Genomic DNA, 24,832 nt, shown 5'->3' on the forward strand with positions numbered 1-24,832 from the left:
TCCTCATCTGCACATATCACTCCAGTGTAAATTTCTAAATTGTAATTACTTCGCCACTATTGGCCTATTTATTGCCTTACCTCCTTACTTCATTTGCACACACTGTATACAGTGTTCTATTGTGTTATTGACTATATGTTTGTTTATCCCATGTGTAACTCTGTGTCGTTGTTTTTGTCGCACTGCTTTGCTTTATCTTGGCCAGGTCGCAGTTGTAAATGAGAACGTGTTCTCAACTGGCCTACCTGGTTAAATAAAGGTTAAATAAAAAATTATAATAACAATCGAACACCTTTGGGATTAATTAACACCGACTGCGAGTCAGGCCTAATCGCCCAACATCAGTACCCGACCTCACTAATGCTCTTGTGGCTAAATGGAGGCAAGTCCCCGCAGAAATGTTCCAACATCTAGTGGAAAGACTTCCCAGAAGAGTGAAGGCTGTTATAGCAGCAAAGTGGGGACAAACTCCATATTAATGCCCATGATTTTGGAATGAGATGTTCGACAAGCAGGTGTTCACATACTTTAAAAAGTCTTAAATTGACTTTAGCTAAAACATGCTAATTACATAAATACATGTTGCCTAATTATTATTTTCAGCAAAGCTATGTCTACTGAGGGAGAGGAGCTTCTTAACATCTTGACAGAATCCTTTGTTTCTGGAATCCAGTTATCTTGCTCATTGCACCATATCATTGTTCTTATGGCCGGGAGAACACCACAATGGTTACTACGTAAATGTGCGTAAATGTGCCAAAACCTACAGTGGTTTGGGCTCATTTCCCACATCTCAGCTCATCCTTCCAGAGAAGATGACACATGACAGGAAATCAGTGAGAAGAAGCCAGAGAAACGTATAAGGAGTCAAGAACACTGACTAGGAGTTGAACGGGTATTGTTTTTTTTTACGACTGTTGTGACTTTTATACTGATGTAATCCCAAAGTTGATTTGTTCGAAATTGTTTGATTTACTGTACCGCTAAGTGTAACCACTAATTTAAAGGGAATACGTATTTCGCAACTAATTCGTGTACATTCCTAGTCCATCAATGACTTAAAACGCATGAAGCAAAGGCTCCGATCAATGTCAAAATAAAGAGACATAATTCAGCTTTCGCAGGTCTGATTTTATTTAATTAGTACGTCCATACGGCCTAACCCAGGGAGCTAGCATGCCATCATATATTTCTAAGACAATGTCTCAATGACTTTCTAATCAAATGACCTGTACATCAGTGCTTATAGCACGAGAGGTTTTGGAGAGAGGTCATTTCTGTCTCTTTATCTACAGTAACTGTGGTCTCAAAGTAATGATCCACTACCCATGATTGATGACTTGTCTTATGTGTTTTTATTCATGCAGAGATTGAAACATCAATCGAACCCGGAATCTGATCACTCTTCCCTTTTTTTCTCAAATCAATTTAGTTTTTCTTTGCATATGTAAACCTTTACTGAACTTTTGAGCGGATAAATCTGTACGATATAATGCAAATTCCTTAACATACGCATGCAACGTTGCAATATCTGGCCTAATAGATGAATTACATTCAAACCTTTATAAGGGGGATCCAAGTCAGTCATCTGTGCCCTCTCAGTTCAGGGATATATTTATCAGAATAGAAAAAAATCCCATGGCCACAGTGTTGTGAAAGTCTAGAGTCAGCCATGAAAGGAAGACATATTAAGAGTTAACGATGGAGAGCTTGACCCTGAGAACCATAAAGGGCTCCTTTGAGGTGTATTGAGCTTTCTAAAGCCTCAAGCTTCATTTACCTGCCCCATTGTCCAGAGTGTCTGTGTCACACACCTCCTCTATGTCCTGTAGGCTGGAGGCATCCGTATCATCCCCACCGCTACTCTCACTGTTCTTGAAGGCGAGGCCACCCATGAAGGGGTACACGCCCAGACTCTGGGCGTAGAGGTCTCTGATGTTATGGTAAGGGAGCTCCAGGTCATGTCTCTCGGACGCCTTTTGACTCAGACACAGGCCCTCCTCAATGGCTTTGTTCCTCTGGTAGTACTTGGAAAACTTGTTAAAGATTATGGTGATAGGCAAGGCAACCACCAGCAAGCCACAGAGGATGCACAGGGTGGCCACTAGCTTCCCCAGCAACGTAACCGGGCAGGTGTCACCATAGCCCACGGTGGTCATGGTGATGGTGGCCCACCACCAGCCCATGGGTATGGTGCCCAGCTCAGTGTCCTCCTCCTCTTTCTCTGCTGAGTAGATGAGCACGGAGAAGATGGAGATGCCCACAGATAAAAAGAGGAGCAGCAGGCCCACCTCGTGGTAGCTATGGCGGACAGTAGCGCCAAGCGCACGCAGACCCACCGAATGGCGGGCCAATTTTAGGATCCTGAAGACGCGCATCAGCCGGAGGACCTGCACCACCTTGCCTACGTTCTCCAGGTTCTCGTTCTCCTCGCTGTTCTCATCATCCACCGTCTCAAAGGCCAGCGTGATATAGAAGGGCAGGATGGAGGCCACGTCGATGATGTTCAGGGTGTTGCTGAGGAACTTCCTTGGGGAGGGGGCTACGATCAATCGGATGATGAACTCGGCCGAGAAGCAGACGATGCAGACCACCTCCAGGATGGCCAGTACGGGGTCCTCAATGTGTCTCTCGTTCTCGTCCAAGATCTGAAACTCGGGCATGCTATGGACGCACATGGCCACGATGGAGGTGAGCACAACGCTCAGCGAGGCCACAGCGATGATCTTGGATGAGAGCGAATGACCGGGGTCCTCTAGCCTAATCCACACGTAGCTCCGCACCTCGGCGCACCACGCCCCCTTGAACTTCTCAAGGTCCTTGTCCATGGCTGAGAGCTCTTCGAAGGACGAGTCCAAGCTAGGCGGCTGCACGTCGTCACTTTGGATGTCCCAGTCGCGGTCCTCAATGTACTCCTTGCGCTCCTGGAACCAGTTGCTGCAGCAATCCCCTAAGTGGAGCTCCTGGATGCCCCAGTACTCAATCTCCTGGCTGAAGGAGAAGACGCATACCTCCTCCATGATGTGGATGCGGCCTGTGCGGTAGAAGTTGATCACGCTGATGAAGATGTGGGGATTGCGGTCAAAGTAGTACTCGCGCTCGGTGGCACTGTAGTCGTCGCATAGCTCCAGGATGGCGTCCTCACTCCGGCAGTGCAGCAGGCGGCCCAGGCGTGTGTGGGGGAAGCGGAGCAGCGTCTCCTCTGCCACCTCGTGCCGGACACCTCCCACGTTGAGGTATACCTGGTCTTCCTCATTTCCGCATCGGTGGAGGACTTGCCCATATCCCATGTTGGTGATGATGAGCCATAGGCCACATGGGCAAGGAGGGGGAAGTGCTGGTGGGAAATGTAGTTTGGGATGATCAGCCTCCGGGGGCTAGTGGTGAGGTTAAGGCTCAAGGGTCCATCTATGAGGAGGAGAAACATTCCAATTATCAATAGTCATTCTACCACCCATTTTAAGTTTAAGGAATAGAGTTGTTCCATGTGATCAATGACTTTCTGACTGCAACCCTTTTGATTTGAACAAAACTTTCCATACATGTTTTCCCATGGTAGAAGTGGTCAGAAAGTGACTTTTAGGGCCTGAATGCCATAACCTTTAGCAGATAAAGGTGCTCATATTTCACACATTTTTCACACTGCACCCTACCATTAGACATCCATGTCTTCATCACTGAAAAGGATAAACGGATGAGTTTGATATCATTTGAAAGCCTACAAACAGGGTTGTCAAACAATTAGATCATTTCTTGAAGAAAAAAAAAAAGTATTTTTTTATAATAATGTCTTTAACATCAATTATCAAAAAGCTTCAGAGGTGTTTGTACCCACCATTGGTTGAGACACAGCGTGTTCTTGAATAGGTGTCATGTTTTGGCTGAGAAATGTACTACAGTGTCAATAAAATGTACATTTCTACTTTAAAACGGTACCACAAAGATGGTTGTAGGTCCACACATCAGATTATGTTGACTTGAGTGGGAATATCCATAGTCTTCAATGAAACTGTCAATTTTGAAACATTTCCATTCAAGTTGACATTTGACAGCGGGTGGATATCTTTCTGGTAGTAATTGGAAGTTCAAATTTCAATTAAATTTCAATGGTGTACCATCTAAATTGCATTGGTCTGAAGGGATAACTCCATTCTATGAATTCTGTTTCTCTGATTGAAATGACACCCACCGTGTATTCAAGAATATGCTGTCTCAGCCAACACAAACACCTCAGATGATGTACAATAGGGTCTAAGATACTTTTGGTCATGTAGTGTATGTTGACACCTGCTCGTCGAACATCTCGCTCCAAAATCATGGGCATTAATATGGAGTTGGATCCCCCTTTGCTGCTATAACAGCCTCTACTCTACTGGGAAGGCTTTCCACTAGATGTTGGAACATTGCTGTGGGGACTTGCTTCTATTCAGCCACAAGAGCATTAGTGAGATTGGACACTGATCTTGGGCGATTAGGCCTGGTTCGGAGTTGACGTTCAAATTAATCCCAAAGGTGTTCCATGGAGTTGAGGTCTGGGCTTTGTGTAGGCTAGTCAATATCTTCCACAACGATCTTGACAAACCATTTATGTGTGGACATTGCTTTCTGCACGGGGGCATTATCATGCTGAAACAGGAAAGGGCCTTCCCCAAACTGTTGCCACAAAGTTGGAAGCACAGAATCGTCTAGAATGACATTGTATGCTGAAGAGATAGGAAGGGGCATGGCCCGAACAACGAAAAACAGCCCCATACCATTATTCCTCTCCCACCAAACGTTACAGTTGGCACTAGAGGGTCTCGGAGGGTTGAGGGGAAGCTCTCGGGAACTGTTGGGGGATCTTGGATGATTGGTGGCCTAGCTGTTGGGAGCTTGGGCCGGTGGCCAATAGGTTGCTGGTCCGGCTCCCCGATTTGACTTGGTGGGAGATCTGTTTGATGTGCCCCTGGGTGGGGCACTTGACCCTGGTTGCTCCTGTGGGTTGCTCTGGATGAGAGTGTCTGCAAGATGACTGAATGTAATGTAAATGTTGAGCGGTTTCACAGCAGGTAGATTGAATATTAAAACATACAATCAAATCAAAATTAAATATTTCCATTCACTGGCCTAGCCCAAACCATGAAAAACAGCCCCAGACCATTATTCCTCCTCCACCAAACTTTACAGTTGTCAATATGTATTGGGGTAGGTAGCATTCTCCTGCTATCTGCCAAAACCCAGATTTGTCCGTTGGACTGCCAGATGGTGAAGCGTGATTCAGAGAAGGGGTTTCCACTGCTCCAGAGTCCAATGGAGGTGAGCTTTACACCACTCCAGCCGACGCTTGGCATCGTGAATGGTGATCTTAGGCTTGTGTGTGGCTGCCCAGCCATGGAAACCAGTTTCATTAAGCTCCAGACGAGCTGTTCTTGTGTTTAGAACTCGGTAGTGAGTGTTGCAACCGAGACCATTTTTACGTGTTACGTGCTTCAGCACTTGGCGGTCCCGTGCTGTGAGCTTGTGTGGCCTACCACTTCGCGGCTGAACCGTTGTTGCTCCTAGACGTTTCCACTTCACAATAATAACACTTACAGTTGACCGTGGCAGCTCTAGCAGGGCAGAAATCTGACGAACTGATTTGTTGGACAGGTGGCATCCTATGATAGTGCCACTTTGAAAGTCACTGAGCTAGCTCTTCAGTAAGGCCATTCTGCCGTTAATGTTTGCAAATGGAGATTGCATGGCTGTGTGCTCGATTTTATACACCTGTCAGCAGTCAACGGGTGTGACTGAAATAGTCAATTACACTATTTTTAAGGGGTGTCCAAATGCTTTTGTATATATAGCGTATGTGAAAATGTGAAAAATCTGAGTTTACACTTTTTTTTGCATAAATGTTTATTACAAAACATTTTCAGTCAATTATAAAATAGTTTGACAACCCCGTTGGTAAGCTTTCAAAAGATATCAAACTAAACCGTTTATAATTTCCAGTAATGAAAACGTGGATGTCTCATGGTAGTGTGGGGTATGCAAGAACTTCGAGCACCTCATCTTGTTTTGGTGTTCAAGTCCAAAAAGTTAATTTATGACCACTTCTCCCATGGGCAAACATGTTTGGAAGGATTTGTTCAAATCAAAAAAGGTACAGTCAGAAAGTGACTGAATTCATATAGAATGAGTCAATTGCTGTATAAACGTATCTGTCCTCTTGAATCAGCCTGGTGTCATAGACTAGACATAGTACATGTAAATTCAGGACACTGAAATAGTATGATATGTTACGTTTGGTATGGTTAGACGTAGACGTATAACAGGAACATCTAGTAACCCAAAGGTTGCAAGTTTCAATCTCATCACGGACAACTTTAGCTGCTAATTAGGTCATTCGAAACTTATAAACTACATACTACATTTGAACTATTTAACATGTTAGCTAACCCCTTTCCCTAACCCTAACCTTAACTATTTTAGCTAATCCATCCCCTAACCCTAATCCCTTTAACCTAACTCCTAAATTTAACCCGTACCCCTGCCTAGCTAACGTTAGCCACCAAAGCTAGAATTCGTAACATATTATACGTTTTTGAAAATTGGTAACCTATTATACATTTTGCTAATTCATAACATATAATATGAATTGTAATTTAAAAACATATACGAAATGAGTTATGGACAGCCACAAATGAATACATTCCATACGTGACATAACATATCATACTAAATGGTTTGGTTCGGATTGATGTACTGAATAATACGAAATGCTCTGAGACCAGGTTGCTTGAATAGCATTCCTAGGACACATTTGACTGCTTTTAAAACCAATAATATATTACACCATGAGAAGTTTCTGCCCTGAGCCCACCAATGTTTATATCAACATGCAATGGCTAGCATCAATGGGAAGAATATAAGAAGAGTGCGTGTGTGGTGTGTTGATAGTACTGAATCACCGTTCGATGCCTATCACTTCCTCAACTCAAGCAGGCTAAAGTACTAGATTATCACCAAGAGAATCGAATTACAGGCCCTCAGCAACAGAGAAATAGGATTTGACAACAGGATGAAATGGGACTTAACATCGAGCAATTATTTGAAAAATATATCTTGTTTTTTTGCGGACAACAAACTATTTCGACAAGTGTTATTATGGACCCCTTCATCCGACACGGGGCCGCTAAAGGACTATTTTGGTTAGTCTTGAATGGCGACTGTAACTTTGATGTAAAATTAAACCTGATAGGCTACAATTGTTTTATTTAGGATATACTTGTTTTTCTATTTTACATTTGCCTATATACAGTCTCAAATACCAATTAGACAACAATGTAGGCAATCAATTATATTATATTCTATATTAGGCAAGCATGTTCAAACAAATCGACATGGGCTCCCCGATAAGTTCAACATGATAATAATACATAAAGCATACCTGTTCCTGTGCCCTTTCTTTCCATTAAAATAACTTTCCGAGTACTGATTATCCGATTATTCTCATCTCCAAATAAATAGTATTCCCATGCTTCAGAAGGAATTATCCCTAAACCGAATCGTTGTTGGTGCTCGGAGCGCGCCCGCAATAATGATCGGACGGGGAGTGTAGCAGGCTGAATCACGCAGTCCGCTACTCCGACAAGAACGCACCAATAGAAACCGCGCGAGGATTTTGTGGTCCTAAGCCAAGCAATGGTTTCCATCAATCTCTGAGAGGGGAGGTGCATCGGATTTGGTGGAGATTTTAGCCTTATGATTAAGTGTGGCAAATGTATTTTCAATGCCTCGTTTTTTATTTCAGTAAAACAAATCTGTAAATATTTGACCTGCATCGTTGAATTTTCCGTTTTCACCTTTAAACCCGCCCGCATAGTGATTGTCTGGCCCACCATTGATGGGCAGATAATTAATTATGAGTGTCACCTGTTGTGCTGCTATGTAAGTATAAGTGTGAGGTACAGGAACTATAGGATATACCTTTGGTGAAATATAGGTCACAGCTATAGCATGGTTCTGATACAAACGAAACGGCTGTTCTACAATGGGTAATTTTCTTGGATCTGGGTTAGTAGCGGGCCCTAAGTAAGCGGTAGGGGGCCCTTAGTAAGAGCCCTATGCAACCTAAACATTGGATTTTTGTCTTCATTTTCGTTTTAATCCTTTTTCAAATGCCTTACGGGTGGTTTTGCCTATTGATGGTAGCTGGGAGCATACAAGCACAGACACCTTCTACAAGTAAGATTACCGTATATTCAGGCACTAAATGTTTGACAACATTTGTTATCCCATTTCAAGATGACCTCCACCCTGAATGCCTGGGGAACATTATTTGTTTGATTGTGGATCCCCTTTACAGGAGGTTTGAAGTTGATGTTATTGTTGGTCAGTTTGACTCTTTGAATCTCTTTCATAATTAATGCATTGTAATTGTACATGTATTTGCAAACTTATGCTTACACCCTCGCCAACCCTTCCAGATGACCTGAAAATCATAAACCTGATGCCCAGCCTGGCTACTCTGTGTGGAATGAGCGTGAAAATGGACCCAATGGACAATGTCATGTTTGCTTCTGTTCTCCTCTGAGCGAGTACTCTGTCAGTGTTGCCAACTTAGCGACTTTGTTGCTATATTTAGTGAGTATTCAGACCCCTCTAGCGACACATTTAAAAAAAAAAAATTGACTAGTGACAAATCTAGCAGTGTTATTGGAGACTGACGTGAAAGCACTTAAGGTTCTTACTCTTCTCAATGAGCAGCGGGTGCGGCCATGGGCCCCACCCACGTCCCAAAGCACTCACAGGCGGCCCAGTCCTCGCGCAGCAGTCCCTCCCAGCTGCAGTCAGAGCAGGAGATGTTCACCCCTCCGTGTCCAGAATGCAAATGAATCATGCATGCAGGAAGCCGCCGCTGGCTGATCTCGCCCTGGCTTACATTCAGGGCAGGATGTAAAATGTTCTTTGTCTAAAATAAATAGCTGCATTTGACTCACAGCCTCAGTCACTTACTCACCTTGTTCACTGTGTGCCTCTCTGTGACATGAGCTAAACATCTAGCTGGCTAGCTCATGTCTGTCTAAACTGTACGCTCAAAAATAGAGAAAGGAGTGAGAATCAAACCCTTAATTCAAAGGCTGGTTGACGCTGTTTATTGAAGATGATACACAGGCACACTGCCTGTATTGTAAGGTTGATTTCTACACTTAACTTAGTGATGTAAAAAAAAAAACACATGACAACTCAAACATACTCAAAAGGCAAAACCTTAATGGTTCCAGCCAAAACAAGCTGCCATTTATGGTTAAAAAAAAATTGACTGCAAGAAAGGCTGAGGCCACCATGGCATTAGCTATCACTGAACACTGTTCCGTGCTGGCATGTGATCACATTGGAAAAGCATGTAGAGCTGCTTTCTCAGACTCCACTGCTGCTACCCACTTCAAAATGCACAGGACAAAGTGCACCAACATGAATAATGGGGTTCTAGCACCATACTTTCTGAAAAAGTTGGACGCAGATGTGGGTGACCAGTGTTTCAGCCTCGATGAGTCCACGAATGTAAGCGTTTAAGTACCTGGGGGTTGTGATAAGGTACTTTTGTGACACCAAGCAGACAATTGTATCAACATTTCTGGGGCTTGCTGAGTTGGAGGGAGGAGATGCCAAATCCATAGCCCGTGCTGTTGTGGCTTTTCTCAAAGTGATGTCTCCTGGGGATAGGACAATGACAATGCCTCTTATGACAGGGATTAACAATTGGGTCCATAAAGAGCTGAAGGATGAGTATGGCCTCATATCTGATTCTTATTCGCTGTGTGTGCCACTCTGCAGCTTGCTGTAAGTCATGCTTCCAATGACACCATCCCCTGTAGTGTGGAGTACTTGGTACGAGAGACTTAACTGGTTTTCAGTGTCTCCAAAGCGCAGGGGGACCTACAAGGCCATATATGAAACCAACTGTGGGGAGAAACCTGTACAGATATCCAAGGTGTGTGCCACACATTGGCTCTCCATTGAACCCGCGGTTTCATGCATTTTGGACCAGTGGGAGGAGCTTAGGCTGCATTTCGCAGTCACCAAGTCCAGTGAACACTGCTACATGGCTGAGGTTTTATACTCCATGTACAGTGATCCTCAAAACATATTGTATCTGACTCTTTTGAAGGTAGTGCTAGGTGAGGTACATTTGGCCATCAAGGCTTTTGAGGGAGAGCAAGTAGATCCTCTTAAGCTACTTGACAGCTTGGTTAGCCTGATCAAGTCTGTGAGCAGCAGGGTGCTGAATCCACTGGCAAATGTTGATGTACTCAAAGGACCAAAAGATGGATACATCAGTCCCAAACCGTACCTTGGTTACCTTTTTGAGTCAAAGGCAGCTGAGCTCCACCTTGCGCCTGAGGATGAAAACAATGTCCGAAAGCGGTGTGTAGCCTTCACCATCTCCCTCACTAATGAGTTGAGGGTGAGACTGCCGGATAACATCGAAGCATTGCAGTATATGTCAGTTTTCAATGCGGAGGAAACTCTAAAGCACAATAAGAGCCCTGGAGAAATAGAAGAAATAGCCATGCTCCTTGGCTACTCCCCTGCAGAGATAGACAAGATTGTCCAGCAATGATGTGCCATCCATCTTAGTAAATGGAATGAGACAAAAAACACACTGAGCTTCTGGAGTGAGATTTGGACGTTCAGGGATGCAGCTGATATCAACCCGTTTCAAGAACTTGCCATGGCTGCTGTGTCTGTGTTGTCCTTACTACACTCAAATGCTGAAGTTGAGAGAGTATTCAGCCAGATGAGGGTGGTAAAAAGCAAACTTAGAAATCGGATGTCCTTGCAGACCCATAACTCCATCCTGTACATTCGATATGGACTGAAGCTGTCTGGTGAGACTTGCTATGAGCACCAGCTACCTGATAATGTTTTGCAGCTTTTTGGCACATCAGCTGCTTACTCATTTAAGTCAGCTCCCTCATTTGCTGAACCTGCCATAGAGAGAGAGCCTTGACCAAAATGACGATGACCCACTCTTTCTGTGAGCCAGCACAGCCTGTGTGTGTGGAGGGGCCCTAATTCACCTGAATTAGGGACTTAGTTACCATAATTTTCTCACATTGCCATTGATAGTTTTTTTCTATGGTCTCTTTTTGGTCCATTTGGATTGTATACCATTTTTTTATTTTTTATGTTATGGTTAAAAATGTTAATGTTTTATTGTGACTTGTTGTAGGCTCCTAAGTGGACCATAAGGTTTAAAACCAAACCAAATTAAGAAGAAAAAAAAGAAGAAAAAAAAGTAACTCCACCAGTGTCTCTTTTGGGTCACTTTTGCTGGTCCCAAGCATAGATAAAGGAGGAGGGTTGGAATTGTGACAAAAAAAACACAAATCGACAGAAGAAAGTTCTTTGTAGTTCTAAACATATTTAGGGTGTTTTTTACTGACTTTTTTTGTTTCTCCCATGACGTTATTCCTCTGTCCTACAGCGTCCATCACAATTACATGCACATGGACAATTATGCAAATTAGGTGGTCATTTAGCGACTTCTAGCGACTTTTAGGACAGCCAATAGCTGCTTTCCTTACTGAGGAGTTGACAACACTGCTCCGTGTACAGAGTAGGCAAAACCTGTAGCTCCACCCTAGGGCCTCCGGAGAGATTATGTGTGAGAGACTGTATGACCGCACCTACTTGGAGGTAAGTGAGCAGAGCATGCCCCAACGGACTACTGGGGGCCAATGTTACGCCAAAGGCCTTACATGTTCTGTTTTAAAGACAAATATGCGTTGGAAGCTAAATACTCCATCTACATGTGACTCGGTTATTATTGCAGTATGGTTCTAGAGACATACATCCCACTACTTTCATATCGCATCAATAATTGCCCATGCAAAATACACACTTGCTGTACACTTAACAGTTGCAGCGGGCAGTATTTTTCAGTAACATGTTTGTGGCGTCAATGTTGTGTACACAGATGTTAGACGCAGATGACTAATTAGCACAGATTACTGTCTTGTCTGTTTTCTGTAACAAGGCGGTGTGAGCCTTAACCCTACAATGGTATGTAGTAATCAAACCATGTTTTTTGATATGAGATATTCCTTATGTTTCTGAAACCGTACTGCAGCGACTAGTGTTAACCTTTTTTTAGAGCAATGTTAATACTAGTCGCTAAACAAAACTCACCTGGCTAGAAGATGTTATCGTCAATAGGCGCTTAAGGTAGTTGACGGCTGCCTGGGCTAGCCCCTATGGAGAACTGTCGCGCTTGTCCTAAATGCCTGTAGGAATGATCTGTCTAACTCTACAATTCTCCACTTTAGTTTATTCTGCAACAAAGCAGAGGTCTTGGCTTTTTCTCAACTGTTTTTGATTTCACTCACCACCTCAATGCTTACAGGATATAGTCAGAGGAACATTGGCTCTTCATTGCGTTTTTAGGAGAGCAGACTCAAATTGACAAAACTATTAAGAAATTACCGTAATTTTCGGACTATAAACCGCTACTTTATTCCCACGCTTTGAACCTCGCGGTTTATACAATGACGAGGCTAATTTATGGATTTTTTTCCCGCTTTCACAAGATTCATGCCGCCAGAACTGAGCACCGTCACATAATGTGACGTAAATCGAGCGCGCTCAAACTTCCCATCATTCTGATTACGGTAGTAATTTTGTCACCCTCATCATGGCAAAGACACGGAGAAATGCATATGATGCAGCTTTCAAGTTGAAGGCGATCGATCTGGCTGTTGGAAAAGGAAATGGAGCTCCTGCATGGGAGCTTGGCCTTAACCGATGATCGATAAGACGTTGGAAACAGCAGCGTGAGGAACTGACTCAGTGCAAAAAGACAACAAAAGCTTTCAGAGGGAAGAAAAGCAGATGGCCCAAAGTATTTGCAGCCACTCGACATCAGTGTAAATCATGCATTTAAGGTGGCGCTCCTTGTTCAGTGGGAGGCTTGGATGACAAGTGGGGAGAAATCTTTCACTAAAATGGGCCGCAGGCGAAGAGCATCTTATGGTCAAGTCTGCCAGTGGGTCCTGACAGCGTGGAGCATTGTCAAAAAATCCACTATCATCAACGGGTTTCGAAAGGCTGGACTGCTGCGTGTTGAAGGGGGCAGCATGAGCTCAGCGGGGTATTTGCCTCCGGATGAAAGTGAGGAGAGCGACAATGAAAACGATCCAACATCGGATGAAGCAATTCTGAGGCTATTCAACTCCGACACCGAAGGAGATGACTGCACTGGTTTCAGTGCACAGGAGGAGGAAGATAGTGACCAATGACTTTCTTGGTAGGCTACTGTTTTAATTTTTGTTACAAGCCGTGTTTCGTTTAAAGGCTGTGTAAAGTTAGTTTGTTTCAATGTACCGGTAGGCACCTGCGGCTTATTTATGTACAAAATACAAAAAAAAAAAAAAAAAATTCAGTGGGTGCGGATTATATTCAGGTGCGTTTAATAGTCCAGCAATTACGGTAATTTCCTATTGTATGGGAATGAGAATATATTGCCATATACTCTATGGGGAGTTATGGCCTTTCTCTCCTAGGGGTAGGTCAGGAGTATTCCATTATTCCAAACCGTCCTTGAGCTTAAGGCAAGGAGCGGCAACCTCAGAGGTGCTGAGGTAGCCATGTTTCTTTAATTCCACTGCAAAAAATTGGCACCGACCAGTTTGCCTTTAGTAAGAACTTGGTTAATTCAAGTTTCCATTTCCTAAAACAGGATCTTGCTTCAGGATGCATGACAGCAGTGGTCTTCAGTCCTAGCAAGAAGGTCATGAAGGTGGGTGAGCTCCAAAGAAAGGGCTATGCAATAGGCAACACTCCCACACAGCTAGTGTTGAGGAGCCCTGATAATGCAGAGGAGACTTACCTACAGGATGTAAGCGGACTTTCTCCACTTCCTCCATGAGCTAACTGTTAATCCCCCTATGTTTTCTATGACTGGGTTGTGTTCATTAGAGCAAACGTTTGGAAACCAAGTGGCCCTACCTGAACTTGTCAAAGTGTTAGTTTTTACTACACAGTGCCCTACTGAGCACAGCCCTGGTGTGGTTGCCCACTGAACAGGTTGCTGGGGTTCCAATGAGGCTGATCTCAACCTTTGAGCAGAAGTGGCTGGTGACTCGAATAGATGACACTGCTGATTTTACAACACCAGGTTGAGTGAACTATTGGCACGACATTCATTTGTTGCTTGGTCTACATAGGTAGTGTTCAGTTGGGAGTTTTGAAACAAAGAACTACCTGAATTTGTCAAAGGGCACATTTTTTTATTTGCTACAAGGTTCCCTGGTCTACTGAAGATGTCCTTGGCATCTTGTTTCAATGCAGGGGAAGTGGCCTTCACTCCAGAAATGATCACCTGGTACATACCCAGGCACCTAGACCCACTGATCTCCTCTGATGCCTTCACCATGTTGGCGGTATACATGGGGATTGATGCCAAGAGACTGGACGCTGAGGAAATGGCTGCCTGAAAATACTACTTTTCAGTCAGTGACGCACTTGTCAGTGCTTTGCAGTAACACTTCTCCCTTTGCCTTATTTCAGGGGAAAACTCTTAAACCTGTCTTGTGTAAAATATCTTATCAAGCAATATTACTAAATGATCACTTGACTATCTAACCGAGCCATATTCAGGATGACCACTACTTCGTCACTTACACCATTGAGTCCATGCTTGAGTTGCTGTGGATTGAGGAGAATGCAAACAAGGACACCAGATATAAAGGCCTCCTGCCTATCACCACACCTCTGGCCAGTGTTTTTCAGCTTGCAAACATCCCCCTTTTTCCTCCAAACATAACGATGGTCATTATGGCCAAACAGTTCTATTTTTGTTTTATCAGACCAGAGGACATTTCTCCAAAAAAGTACCATCTTTGTCCCCATGTGCAGTTGCAAACCGTAGTCTGGCTTTTCTTATGGTGGTTTTGGAGCAGTGGCTTCTTCTGTGCTGAGTGGCCTTTCAGGTTATGTTGATATAGGACTTGTTTTACTGTGGATATAGATACTTTTGTACCTGTTTCCTCCAGCATCTTCATAAGGTCCTTTGCTGCTGTTCTGGGATTGATTTGCACTTTTCGCACCAAAGTACGTTCATCTCTAGGAGACAGAACGCATCTCCTTCCTGAGCGGTATGACGGCTGCGTGGTCCATGGTGTTAATACTTGCGTACTATTGTTTGTACAGATGAATGTGTTATCTTCAGGCATCCTTGCTCCCAAGGATGAACCAGACTTGTGGAGGTCTATAATTTATTTTCTGAGGTCTTGGCTGATATCTTTTGCTTTTATCCCATGATGTCAAGCAAAGAGGCACTGAGTTTGAAGGTAGGCCTTGAAATACATCCACAGGTACACCTCCAATAGGCTAATTGACATCATTTAAGTCAATCAGAAACTTCTAAAGCCATAACATAATGTTCTGGAATTTTCCAAGCTGTTCAAAGGCACTTAACTTAGTGTAAACTTCTGATGCAGTGAATATCTGTCTGTAAACATTTGTTGGAAAAATGACTTGTGTCATGCACAAAGTAGATGTCATAACTGACTTGCCAAAACTATAGTTTGTTAAGAAATGTGTGCAGGGGTTGAAAAACACTTAGGTTGGAGTCATTAACTTATGTATGTAAACTTCCGACTTCAACTGTATCTACAGAAAAGACCGGAACAAGGAGTCATATCCTTCACTCTTCAGCTGATCTAAGGCCTGGTCATCTTGCCGGAGTACGCCCCTTTCTCTCACCCTGCCGTTGTGTACGCCGTACAGCAGGACGTTGTGTACGCCGTACAGCAGGACGTTGTGTACGCCGTACAGCAGGACGTTGTGTACGCCGTACAGCAGGACGTTGTGTACGCCGTACAGCAGGACGTTGTGTACGCCGTACCGCAGGACGTTGTGTACGCCGTACAGCAGGACGTTGTGTACGCCGTACAGCAGGACGTTGTGTACGCCGTACAGCAGGACGTTGTGTACGCCGTACCGCAGGACGTTGTGTACGCCGTACAGCAGGACGTTGTGTACGCCGTACAGCAGGACGTTGTGTACGCCGTACAGCAGGACGTTGTGTACGCCGTACAGCAGGACGTTGTGTACGCCGTACAGCAGGACGTTGTGTACGCCGTACCGCAGGACGTTGTGTACGCCGTACCGCAGGACGTTGTGTACGCCGTACAGCAGGACGTTGTGTACGCCGTACAGCAGGACGTTGTGTACGCCGTACCGCAGGACGTTGTGTACGCCGTACCGCAGGACGTTGTGTACGCCGTACAGCAGGACGTTGTGTACGCCGTACAGCAGGACGTTGTGTACGCCGTACAGCAGGACGTTGTGTACGCCGTACAGCAGGACGTTGTGTACGCCGTACAGCAGGACGTTGTGTACGCCGTACCGCAGGACGTTGTGTACGCCGTACCGCAGGACGTTGTGTACGCCGTACCGCAGGACGTTGTGTACGCCGTACAGCAGGACGTTGTGTACGCCGTACAGCAGGACGTTGGTATGGAACTGGGTTCTCTGGACTATGCACCACTTATATTGACTGTTTCCTCTTGTTAACAATGATTGCCGTGAATGCCATATTTGACTTGAAACCATGTTTTCTTTTTTCCCATGCAGTCTCTGCAAAAAGTGTTCAGCTGTGTATTTGGAACCTGTTCCCAACTTGCCAGGGTCGTGTTTGTTAGGGCGCACTATAGAAATCAATGTTTTATCATGGACAAGTTCAAGTAGTGCCTCCCTGTTTTTGTACTTTTAGTTCCACCATCAGTCACTGGAAAAAGTTATCCTGATCAGTTATCACTTTGAACTATGGCAACCAGGAGCCCTTCGTGGTTGTGGTTGGCAAGCGGCTGCTGACCAAGGAGCTTGCTCAACAGTATTTAAGAGGGTGACTCAAACATCACTATCACAGTGCCCTTCTCTTCACCAAATATAGTGTTTGAGGTATGACGCGCTCCCTGAACACGTTAAGCTAAAATTCTAAATTAAATTGACTAATGAATGCTTGAACGGTTTCCCAGTCTGTTCACTCTTCATCTATCAGGAGCAGACTGTATGTGACTGAATCCCTACAACATTACCATCAAATACTTCACCCTGGCTTGCAGCTTCAAAACTCTAACTGGTTGAGGGGAAGACTAACGCAGAAACTTAAGACTCTGAAGAATATCAGTTAGTGGTTACACAAATCATAACATCTATAATTAATATTTGTATGCTTTCATCGCCAGTTGCTCAATAATCTAACCTCCCATCTTCTGCCAGTCATAAACTCTGGAATTATGGGTGCTGCAGTACCCCCACCCCAAACATCTTCCTGTGGCAATACTACCAGTGTAGGCATGTTTCCCTTAACCTAATGAGGGATGGTAGAATACTTGACTGTCCTGCTGCTACGTGGTCAATGTCACCGACACGCTTTCCTTCCTCACCAATGAGACTGGGAACGGTCAGCTTATATTCAGAATGAGACTCACTCATGGTAAGAGTGCACTAATTTCAATTTGACACCTGGCCTCTACATTCTAGTCAGTCCTGATCTGAGGATTGAATATTCCATCATTGGCATAAATTTAGCAGGTCTCCTTCACTGCATTTATAGTCTTGATAAAGTGCAGAAATCTAAGCAGTATGGTCAAGGCTTAATCTTGCCTTCTGATCACCTGGGTGGAAATATTTCCAACCTGTAATGCTTCCACTTATCCAACCAGCTCTGATCTGCAGAGGAGTAGTTCTGGAGGAGGTGGTTGGTGAATTCAGCAGAAGCCTCTTGTTGATGTAGCATTTGGTATAGATTGGTCATGTTTATTGGGGCACAACAGGATATGAAAATGAGCATTTCTTATTGGGTAAGTACAAGTACCTGTTTCATGGACTCTAAACACCCCCCCCCCCTAGTTTTCTCTGTGTTCCAGATGCTTCGTATAACTCGTTCCACCAGGAGGAGGACTACCCAGTGGTGACATACCTAAGACAGCCTCTGTACTTTGAGGTGGAGCTTACCAGGTCCACTGACCCCAATCTGGTGCTATTGCTTGACCACTGCTGGGCCACGCTCAACAAGGACTGACTCCCAATCCAGATGGAATCTCATTCATGGGTAACTTGTTCTATTTTTGACCCAGATAAGTGTTTTGGGTAGTGGGTTACTTTGGATTTAATGCTGACTTTAGCGTTCCAACCCTGATGATCACTTTTTTTGAGTGCATTATTTCAATCTAAATGAACAGGGTTTATTCAGTAGATCTTTCTAAAAAGTTATCAGAATATGTAGGTATGTTAACTCCTTGAACCTGCTTTGTAGTATATCCCCTCCGGTAGGGCCAGCCTTAACAGGCTATTTCTAAAGAATTCAGACCAAACCACCATAAGACCTCATACACAAGGTGGTTTTGGTTACAGCTTTTTTTATTTGTCTGCTTAACTTGGTTCCTGTCTCCACTGGCAGCTGTGAGAAACCGGAGGCTCTGTACCGTGTGGTCTTCCACCCAGTGGTGGCTGACTCCAGGGTCCACTTCCCCTCTCGCATCAAACGCTTTGAGGTCAAGATGTTCTCCTTCGCCAAGGATGTGAATTATCTTAGTGGCCAGGTAAAGTTGACAAAATAGTTTCTGTTTAGGTATATTTTGTTTGAGTGGTAATCTTCCCTTTGTCTATTTGGTTCGTAGCTCTTTGTCCATTGTGTTGAGCTCATCTGTGACATCAGTAGTCCCTCTGGCCTCCGTGGTGGACAGTGTGTGAACCAGGACAACAATGAGAAAGGTATGGAATGATTTTCAGACTCTGTCAAACACAACTGAACTAACAGGTTTTTCTCTCAACAGGGCAACGACCTCAAAGAGATCTGAGGAGCATCCCATATGTTTAATCTGGACAGGTTCTTCGTGTGTAAATGTCCTAATGTGAGGAAAGTTCAAATAAAGTGTTCTACATTATTTGGTTTGATTCACTTGCACCTCAATCTATCAATTGCTCTAATTTGGATTTTCATCAGGCATGGCAGTGTGAGTGGGTCAGAAATGGTAACTTAAAGATTAAGGTAGCATTAATGCTCATCTGGTTATTTGCATTCAACACCAAGGCATATACTTTAGTCATCTGACATGCATAAATCAACCCTTTTTGTAATTTTAAGCTGCAAACCAATTTTCCATCTGAGGGAAAAGTTACTTTTAAAATAAATATTTGGTATAAAAGCAGAGAATTCCAGTGTAGTAGGAAGAAGTGACTGTGTTCCAGCATGTTGTACCCCCCCAAAGTGATGCCAGCGGGGTGGCGACGCTGAGCTCCAAGGCTGTGGATGGATGCGAGCCCTGACTACAGCGGTGATGGTCTTTCAATTCTGGAAGTAAACCGATTCCAATTGTTCTCTTCTGAGGCTTGTAGGATTGGCACTTTGGTTTACTTCCTGAATGAACTTGACCTAATTCGACGGTCTGTGCATTGAGTTTACTGCTGTTTAGGCTGTTAGTGCTGCTGAGTCCCAGGGTGAGACGGCGTGGAGTTCTAGTATCTAGCCTGAGGCAGCATATGATGAGTCGGGTCAGTCATTACACCAGTCAGTGCTGCTGAGTCCCAGGGTGAGATGGCGTGGAGTACTGGTATCTAGCCTGAGGCAGCATGTGATGAGTCTGGTCAGTCATTACACCAGTCAGTGCTGCAGCAAGACTGGTGTTCACAGTAAGGTTGATACTGCGGGATAAGGTGATCCTCTGCACATGCTGTGACACTATCCACTAACCGTGTTGCTTTTTCCCTCCCGACAGTTGTGCAAACTCCTGTTGAGTCTTTCAAGGTGAATGCTACTCGTCAGAGGGTAGGACCTGGAAATGTAAACGCGTGGCTACTTTTCCCATTCCAGACGCACACACTACAGCTTATCGCTAGTGTAACACATGATCAGTGTTCCTGGCAGATGCCCTCATCCCATGCTATTGTGACTATTGTAATTAGTCTCAAAAGGAAAACGACCGAGTGTCATAAACGATGGATCATTAGCTTATACATTAACTTTCACATCTAGATGGTGGGTGTGGAGCCAGAGACAGCAAGGGTTCAAACTGTAGAACCCAGTTCCTACATTTGAATATAAAAATGTATAAAACAAAACTATGCTACATTTTATCCCTGGGACCCTCAGGATGACAAATCAGAGCAAGGTTACTGAATGTAAGTACATTATTACCTTAAGAGGTGAATGTATTGAACCAGTTGCCGTGATAAGTTTTTTATTGTTGTGCACTCTCAAACAATAGCATGGTCATTTTTCACTGTAATGTCTACTGTAAATTGGACAGTGCAGTTAGATTAACAATTTAAGCTTTCTGCCCATATAAGATGTGTCTATGTCCTGGAAAGCTTGCTGTTACTTACAACTGTCATGCTAATCACATTAGTGCACATTAACTCAACCGACCTGATATAGGAACACCCATCATGTAGAGGTTAAAGGACGTTGTATATTTAGCCCCTAGTCCTGCAATGAAGTCATTGCAGATTCTTTATAATTTGCCTAAAATTCAAAATGTTGTTATATCCAATATGGCTGCCATGACATTTAGAGGTTAAATCACCTGTAAATATGAATTATGTAACACTCATGCCTCACACCTGTCTGCTTTTACTGTAAGTAGTGTTCTGTCTTAAGTGTTTCATAAGGGCTCTTGGTATATCATGGGAGTGGCACTGCCATACCTGTTTGAATAGCTCAAGCAAACTAGTTTTTCAGTGTGTTTATGTTTTCATCTCATTCACACTCACAGCATATTATCATATAAGTATTTCACAAGCACAGTAGAGTAACTAAGTTACAGGAAAGCAACCTGTAATACAACAGTCAGCCACATAATACCCTGACTACACCCGACGTGAGGTTGCAACAAAAATGTAGAAATCTATATTATTCAATTATTGCACACACACTGCTCGTGTGGGTCAACAAGCGTCTGTGTTGCCAAGGGCTAAGGTGCAAGTCCTGCCTCTCCCATCTCCTCATTGGTTATACCCATATTCAGGTAAAATAACAACTCAATGTTTATATTCCAGGACAAATTAGCTAGCAACAGCAAGCTAGCTAAATTGGACAAATTAGCTAGCAAGTGCTAGCTAAATTGCCAATAATGTTTAATGCTGTTCGACCTGTCCCCAAATTAATATAATTGGTTCAGAATTTATTTTGATATTTTAACCTGTATCATGATTGCGTTTGGTGTGGGGGGACAAAATAAATGTATGCACGATGGCGCACATGCACAGCCGGTTTGGGTTCCGTCCAGACATCCCCGCTTTCCAGGGACAGTCCCCGTTTTTGGTGGCCTGTCCCCGTTTTTAACTGTGCGTTAAAAACAGACCGCAAAGTGAAATAATATTTTACATGGCAAGAAAGACCAAGCAGCAGAGCCTACTGGTTGACGTCTCAATCGCGTTGTGCTTGTTTTGGCCAACAGAGGGGGCTACTTGCTATAGCAGCTTCATTCACTCTTCTTCAACTAACTACTTGCTCGCATTAGTTTTAGAGAAAACTGCTGTGGAAAACTCGGCCAGAAGCTAGTAAGTGTCAAAGTGAATCCACAACATCACCACAAACGTCTTCAAGCCATGTAAGTTACAATCGTTTGTCATACTAGCTCGTAATGTTATGTCACAAATTATTATATAGATAGCATATTTAACCTTATAGAGCAGATAATCTATGTAGACTAAGTTAGTAAATGATCTAGCTCGCTAGCAACTGTCATGGTAACGTTAGCTAGGTTCAAAAGCAGCCCATCCAACGCATGTGAATGTTTTGAAATTATATTAAATGAATGCACAATTAATTGAGAATATTTATTTGTAGATTACAATTTTAATGGTTTGGCATTATAATAAGTAGTTTGAAAATAGAATTTAACATTTTCATGGATAACATTAGCATCATGTTTTCTGTTAGAGAGTGGAGAGGAGGAAGACTGGATAGGAAGAAGAGTGAACGAGAGGAGGAAAGGTATATGATTACAGAGCCCGCCAATTTATTATTCCAAACAATGTTTTTGAGATGAAATACAAAAATGATGCAAGCAATGGGAATCTGTTAACCAAGGTATGTTATCTAATAGTGTATTATTTATTATTACAGATTGGAGAGGAAGGAACAATTAAGGGAGTAAAAAAGTGAAGCGAGGAGAGTAGAAGAGTGAGGTGGAAAGGTGAAGAGAAGGAAAGGAAGAAAGAGAAGGAAGATGAGTGAAGAAAAGAGAGATTGGAGAGAATAAATAGTTAAGAGTAAGAAGAGTGACACAATGAGAGTGAAGAAGAGCAGACAGAGGTACAATGGTTCTTTCCAAGAAACGGAAAATGCCATTTTAATGGCAACATGAGAGAATTTCCGTTTATATGCTCAGGTCAAGACGATAGAATGGTTCACAGAAACCTTTTGTTATTCCTCTTTTTCAATTGGCAGCGGGGGAAGAACGGCAGTGGTAGAACATCAACAGACCAAAAAGCATAAAGCCTCTCTGATTGGCCGTGTTGGTATGTCCTCTGTCACCACATTCTTCAAGAAGGTAGAGCCTTCCCAAGAAGAATATGGTTTAGCTGTGCGGGAGGGTGTCTTTGCATACCACACTATGCAATCATAGTTACCGATCTATGGACTGCATAGCACAACTGACACGGAAGCTTTGTGAGCCAAAGTTTACATGTGCTAGGACAAAATGTGACACCCTAGTGAGTCAAATATATGAATGCAGCACATCTGTGGAAACAAAAGTTTGATTTTTGTTGAATTGAAAGGAGAAACAGCAGAGGAAATTGCATCCGAGGTCCTGGCGGTCATCCAAAAATGTAACCTGGAAAACAAAGTCGTGGCATTCTCTGCCGACAACACAAATACCAACTTTGGAGGAATGAATAGGCTGGGGAGTTTTAATGTCCATACCAAAGTTAAAAAGGCTCTGCAGCGGGAGGTGATTGGCTTAGGTTGTCCTGCCCACATCATTCATAACACGGTCAGAACAGCTTTGGATATGATTCCCCTTGATGTTGATTACCTGCTCACAAAGATATTTTCACATTTTCACCGTCAGAGTAGAAAGACTGAAGAGCTTTTGTGAGTTTGTTGGCAGGAGTACCATAACATTTTAGGACACTGCGATGTTCGCTGGCTGTCCATGCTCCCTGCTCTAGAAAGGGTGCTGAAAATATATGTGCCATTTGAAATCCTTTTTTCTTTATGAAGACACATTCCCTGTTGTCCTGTGAACAATGTTCGAAGGTCCATTGGTTGGCCTTTGTCCATGGAAACCTGACCTTATTCAGTGACATGATCAAGATGCTTAAAGGCCAGGACCGCTGTGCTGTGGAGTCAACTGCAATTCTGGGAAACGTTGAGGCAAAATTGACTGCAAGACATGATGACAACTTCATTCCAGTTTTGGTCAGAGGACTTCTGAGAGAGCTGGAGGATAATGGAGACATGTCTAAAGAGAGCTTTCTTGAAACATCCCAATCATTCTTCACTACGGGTGTGAATTACTTGCAAGCATTGGGAAAGCACACAGATAATCTAAAATTTTTATATGGTCTCCTTTTTAAAAGGCAACCACTGCGTGAAGAGATCCAGAAGGCAGCAGCCACACTGCAGGAAAAATGCCCCAATGTGACCATCGATGAGGATGCATTGTTTGATGAGGTTACTGGCCTGCAAGGGTTCCTAAAAGGGAAACATCTGAGACAACGCTTAGTCAGATATGGAGCACGGTGGTTACACACTTCAAAGAGAACAACATCCCACACACTAACCTGGCTAGATTAGCGTCTGTTGTCATGTGCTTACCTGGAAGTAATGCACCGGTCGAGAGAGTGTTCTCCCAAATGAATGCTCTATGGACAGCAGCAAGAAATAGGTTCACTGTTCCAACCATCAAGGCTGTGCTTATTGTGAAGACAAACTTCATCCTCCCCTGCCAGGAGAAGCTGGCCAAAGACAGAGCAATCCTGAAGAAAATACATTCTTCTGAAAAATATACAGATTAGGTTGGTATAAGTATGTTATGTAGTTACCAATCTCATCAGCATCTTATTTCTTTATTATGATAAGTATTTCACATATACTATTGTCTGTTGTTTAAATTTTGCTCATGTTCTCTTCTGTTCTTATTCTACCCAGACTGCCAGGACCACTGAATGGCTGTTCAGATCAGACAGTTCTGTCTTGTCTGTAGTGTTTCTGTAATATAGTTGTTTTCTCTGTCTACCACAGTGTGGCTGTTAGATTAAATAAATGAAACCGGAATTGTCCCCCTTTTTTTCTTTCAGCAATAATAATATTGGATATTTTAATGGTATATTGACCGCCAAACTGGAAATGTCCCTGTTTTTTTTTTCTTCAGAAATCTGGTCACTTTACTCTGGCAATGCTAACCTTTCCCCAATAAAACAACATGTGCCAGGTTGATTCAGTCTGAGGTGACAGGTCATGACTGTGTCCTATCAGGGTGAGAAGACAAAGTAGCCAGTAGTGGTTGTAGTTCTGTAGCCTGACCAGGTTACACAGCTAACAGTAGTGGTTGTAGTTCTGGAGCCTGACCAGGTTACACAGCTAACAGTAGGGGTTGTAGTTCTGGAGCCTGACCGGCTTGTACAGCTAATAGTAGGGGTTGTAGTTCTGGAGCCTGACCAGGTTGTAGTGCTAACAGTAGGGGTTGTAGTTCTGGAGCCTGACCAGGTTGTAGTGCTAACAGTAGGGGTTGTAGTTCTGGAGCTTGACCAGCTTGCACAGCTAACTGGTGATTCTGGGCAAGATGCCGCAATAAGGGCAGTATAATTCCTGTATGTTTGACGGGGTATTCAGGGCTGTGTGGTG

General features: G+C 43.6%; 2 protein-coding genes and 2 long non-coding RNA genes across 10 annotated transcripts; 3 read left to right on the forward strand and 1 right to left on the reverse strand.

Annotated features, from left to right (window-relative positions):
- Window positions 1-1,110: 1,110 nt before the first annotated feature.
- Window positions 1,111-12,525, reverse strand: LOC118398831 (potassium voltage-gated channel subfamily S member 3-like). 6 transcript variants are annotated; one of them, XM_035794583.2, is made up of 2 exons: window positions 12,454-12,525; window positions 1,111-3,408 (listed from the first exon to the last, which is right to left on the reverse strand). In XM_035794583.2, exon 2 carries the CDS (start codon window positions 3,288-3,290, stop codon window positions 1,773-1,775), a length of 1,518 nt encoding a protein of 505 aa, XP_035650476.1. In that variant the 5' UTR covers window positions 3,291-3,408; window positions 12,454-12,525; the 3' UTR covers window positions 1,111-1,772. The 6 variants fall into 6 exon arrangements, with proteins under 6 accessions (XP_035650476.1, XP_035650474.1, XP_035650471.1 ...); XM_035794581.2 differs by lacking the exon at window positions 12,454-12,525 and adding an exon at window positions 12,357-12,441; XM_035794578.1 differs by lacking the exon at window positions 12,454-12,525 and adding an exon at window positions 12,160-12,348.
- Window positions 7,935-8,958, forward strand: LOC118398833 (uncharacterized). Its single transcript, XR_004828700.2, has 3 exons — window positions 7,935-8,208; window positions 8,451-8,607; window positions 8,731-8,958. It is a non-coding gene; the product is annotated as an uncharacterized LOC118398833 (long non-coding RNA).
- LOC118398832 (zona pellucida sperm-binding protein 2-like) lies at window positions 11,518-18,923 on the forward strand. The gene is given in 6 exon segments (XM_035794584.1): window positions 11,518-11,667; window positions 17,887-18,054; window positions 18,056-18,088; window positions 18,437-18,578; window positions 18,657-18,750; window positions 18,813-18,923. Coding segments are annotated over 6 exon segments (501 nt in total). The 5' UTR covers window positions 11,518-11,647; the 3' UTR covers window positions 18,857-18,923.
- A 1,951-nt stretch (window positions 18,924-20,874) lies between these two features.
- Window positions 20,875-24,267, forward strand: LOC118398834 (uncharacterized). Of its 2 annotated transcripts, XR_004828702.2 has the most exons (5): window positions 20,875-21,002; window positions 21,498-21,587; window positions 21,920-21,973; window positions 22,106-24,003; window positions 24,137-24,267. It is a non-coding gene; the product is annotated as an uncharacterized LOC118398834 (long non-coding RNA). The 2 variants fall into 2 exon arrangements; XR_004828701.2 differs by lacking the exon at window positions 20,875-21,002 and having other exon boundaries at window positions 21,235-21,587.
- The last annotated feature ends 565 nt before the right edge of the window (window positions 24,268-24,832 follow it).

Source organism: Oncorhynchus keta, chromosome 19, assembly GCF_023373465.1.
Source record: "Oncorhynchus keta strain PuntledgeMale-10-30-2019 chromosome 19, Oket_V2, whole genome shotgun sequence".
In the NCBI taxonomy this organism is placed as follows: Eukaryota; Metazoa; Chordata; class Actinopteri; order Salmoniformes; family Salmonidae; genus Oncorhynchus; species Oncorhynchus keta.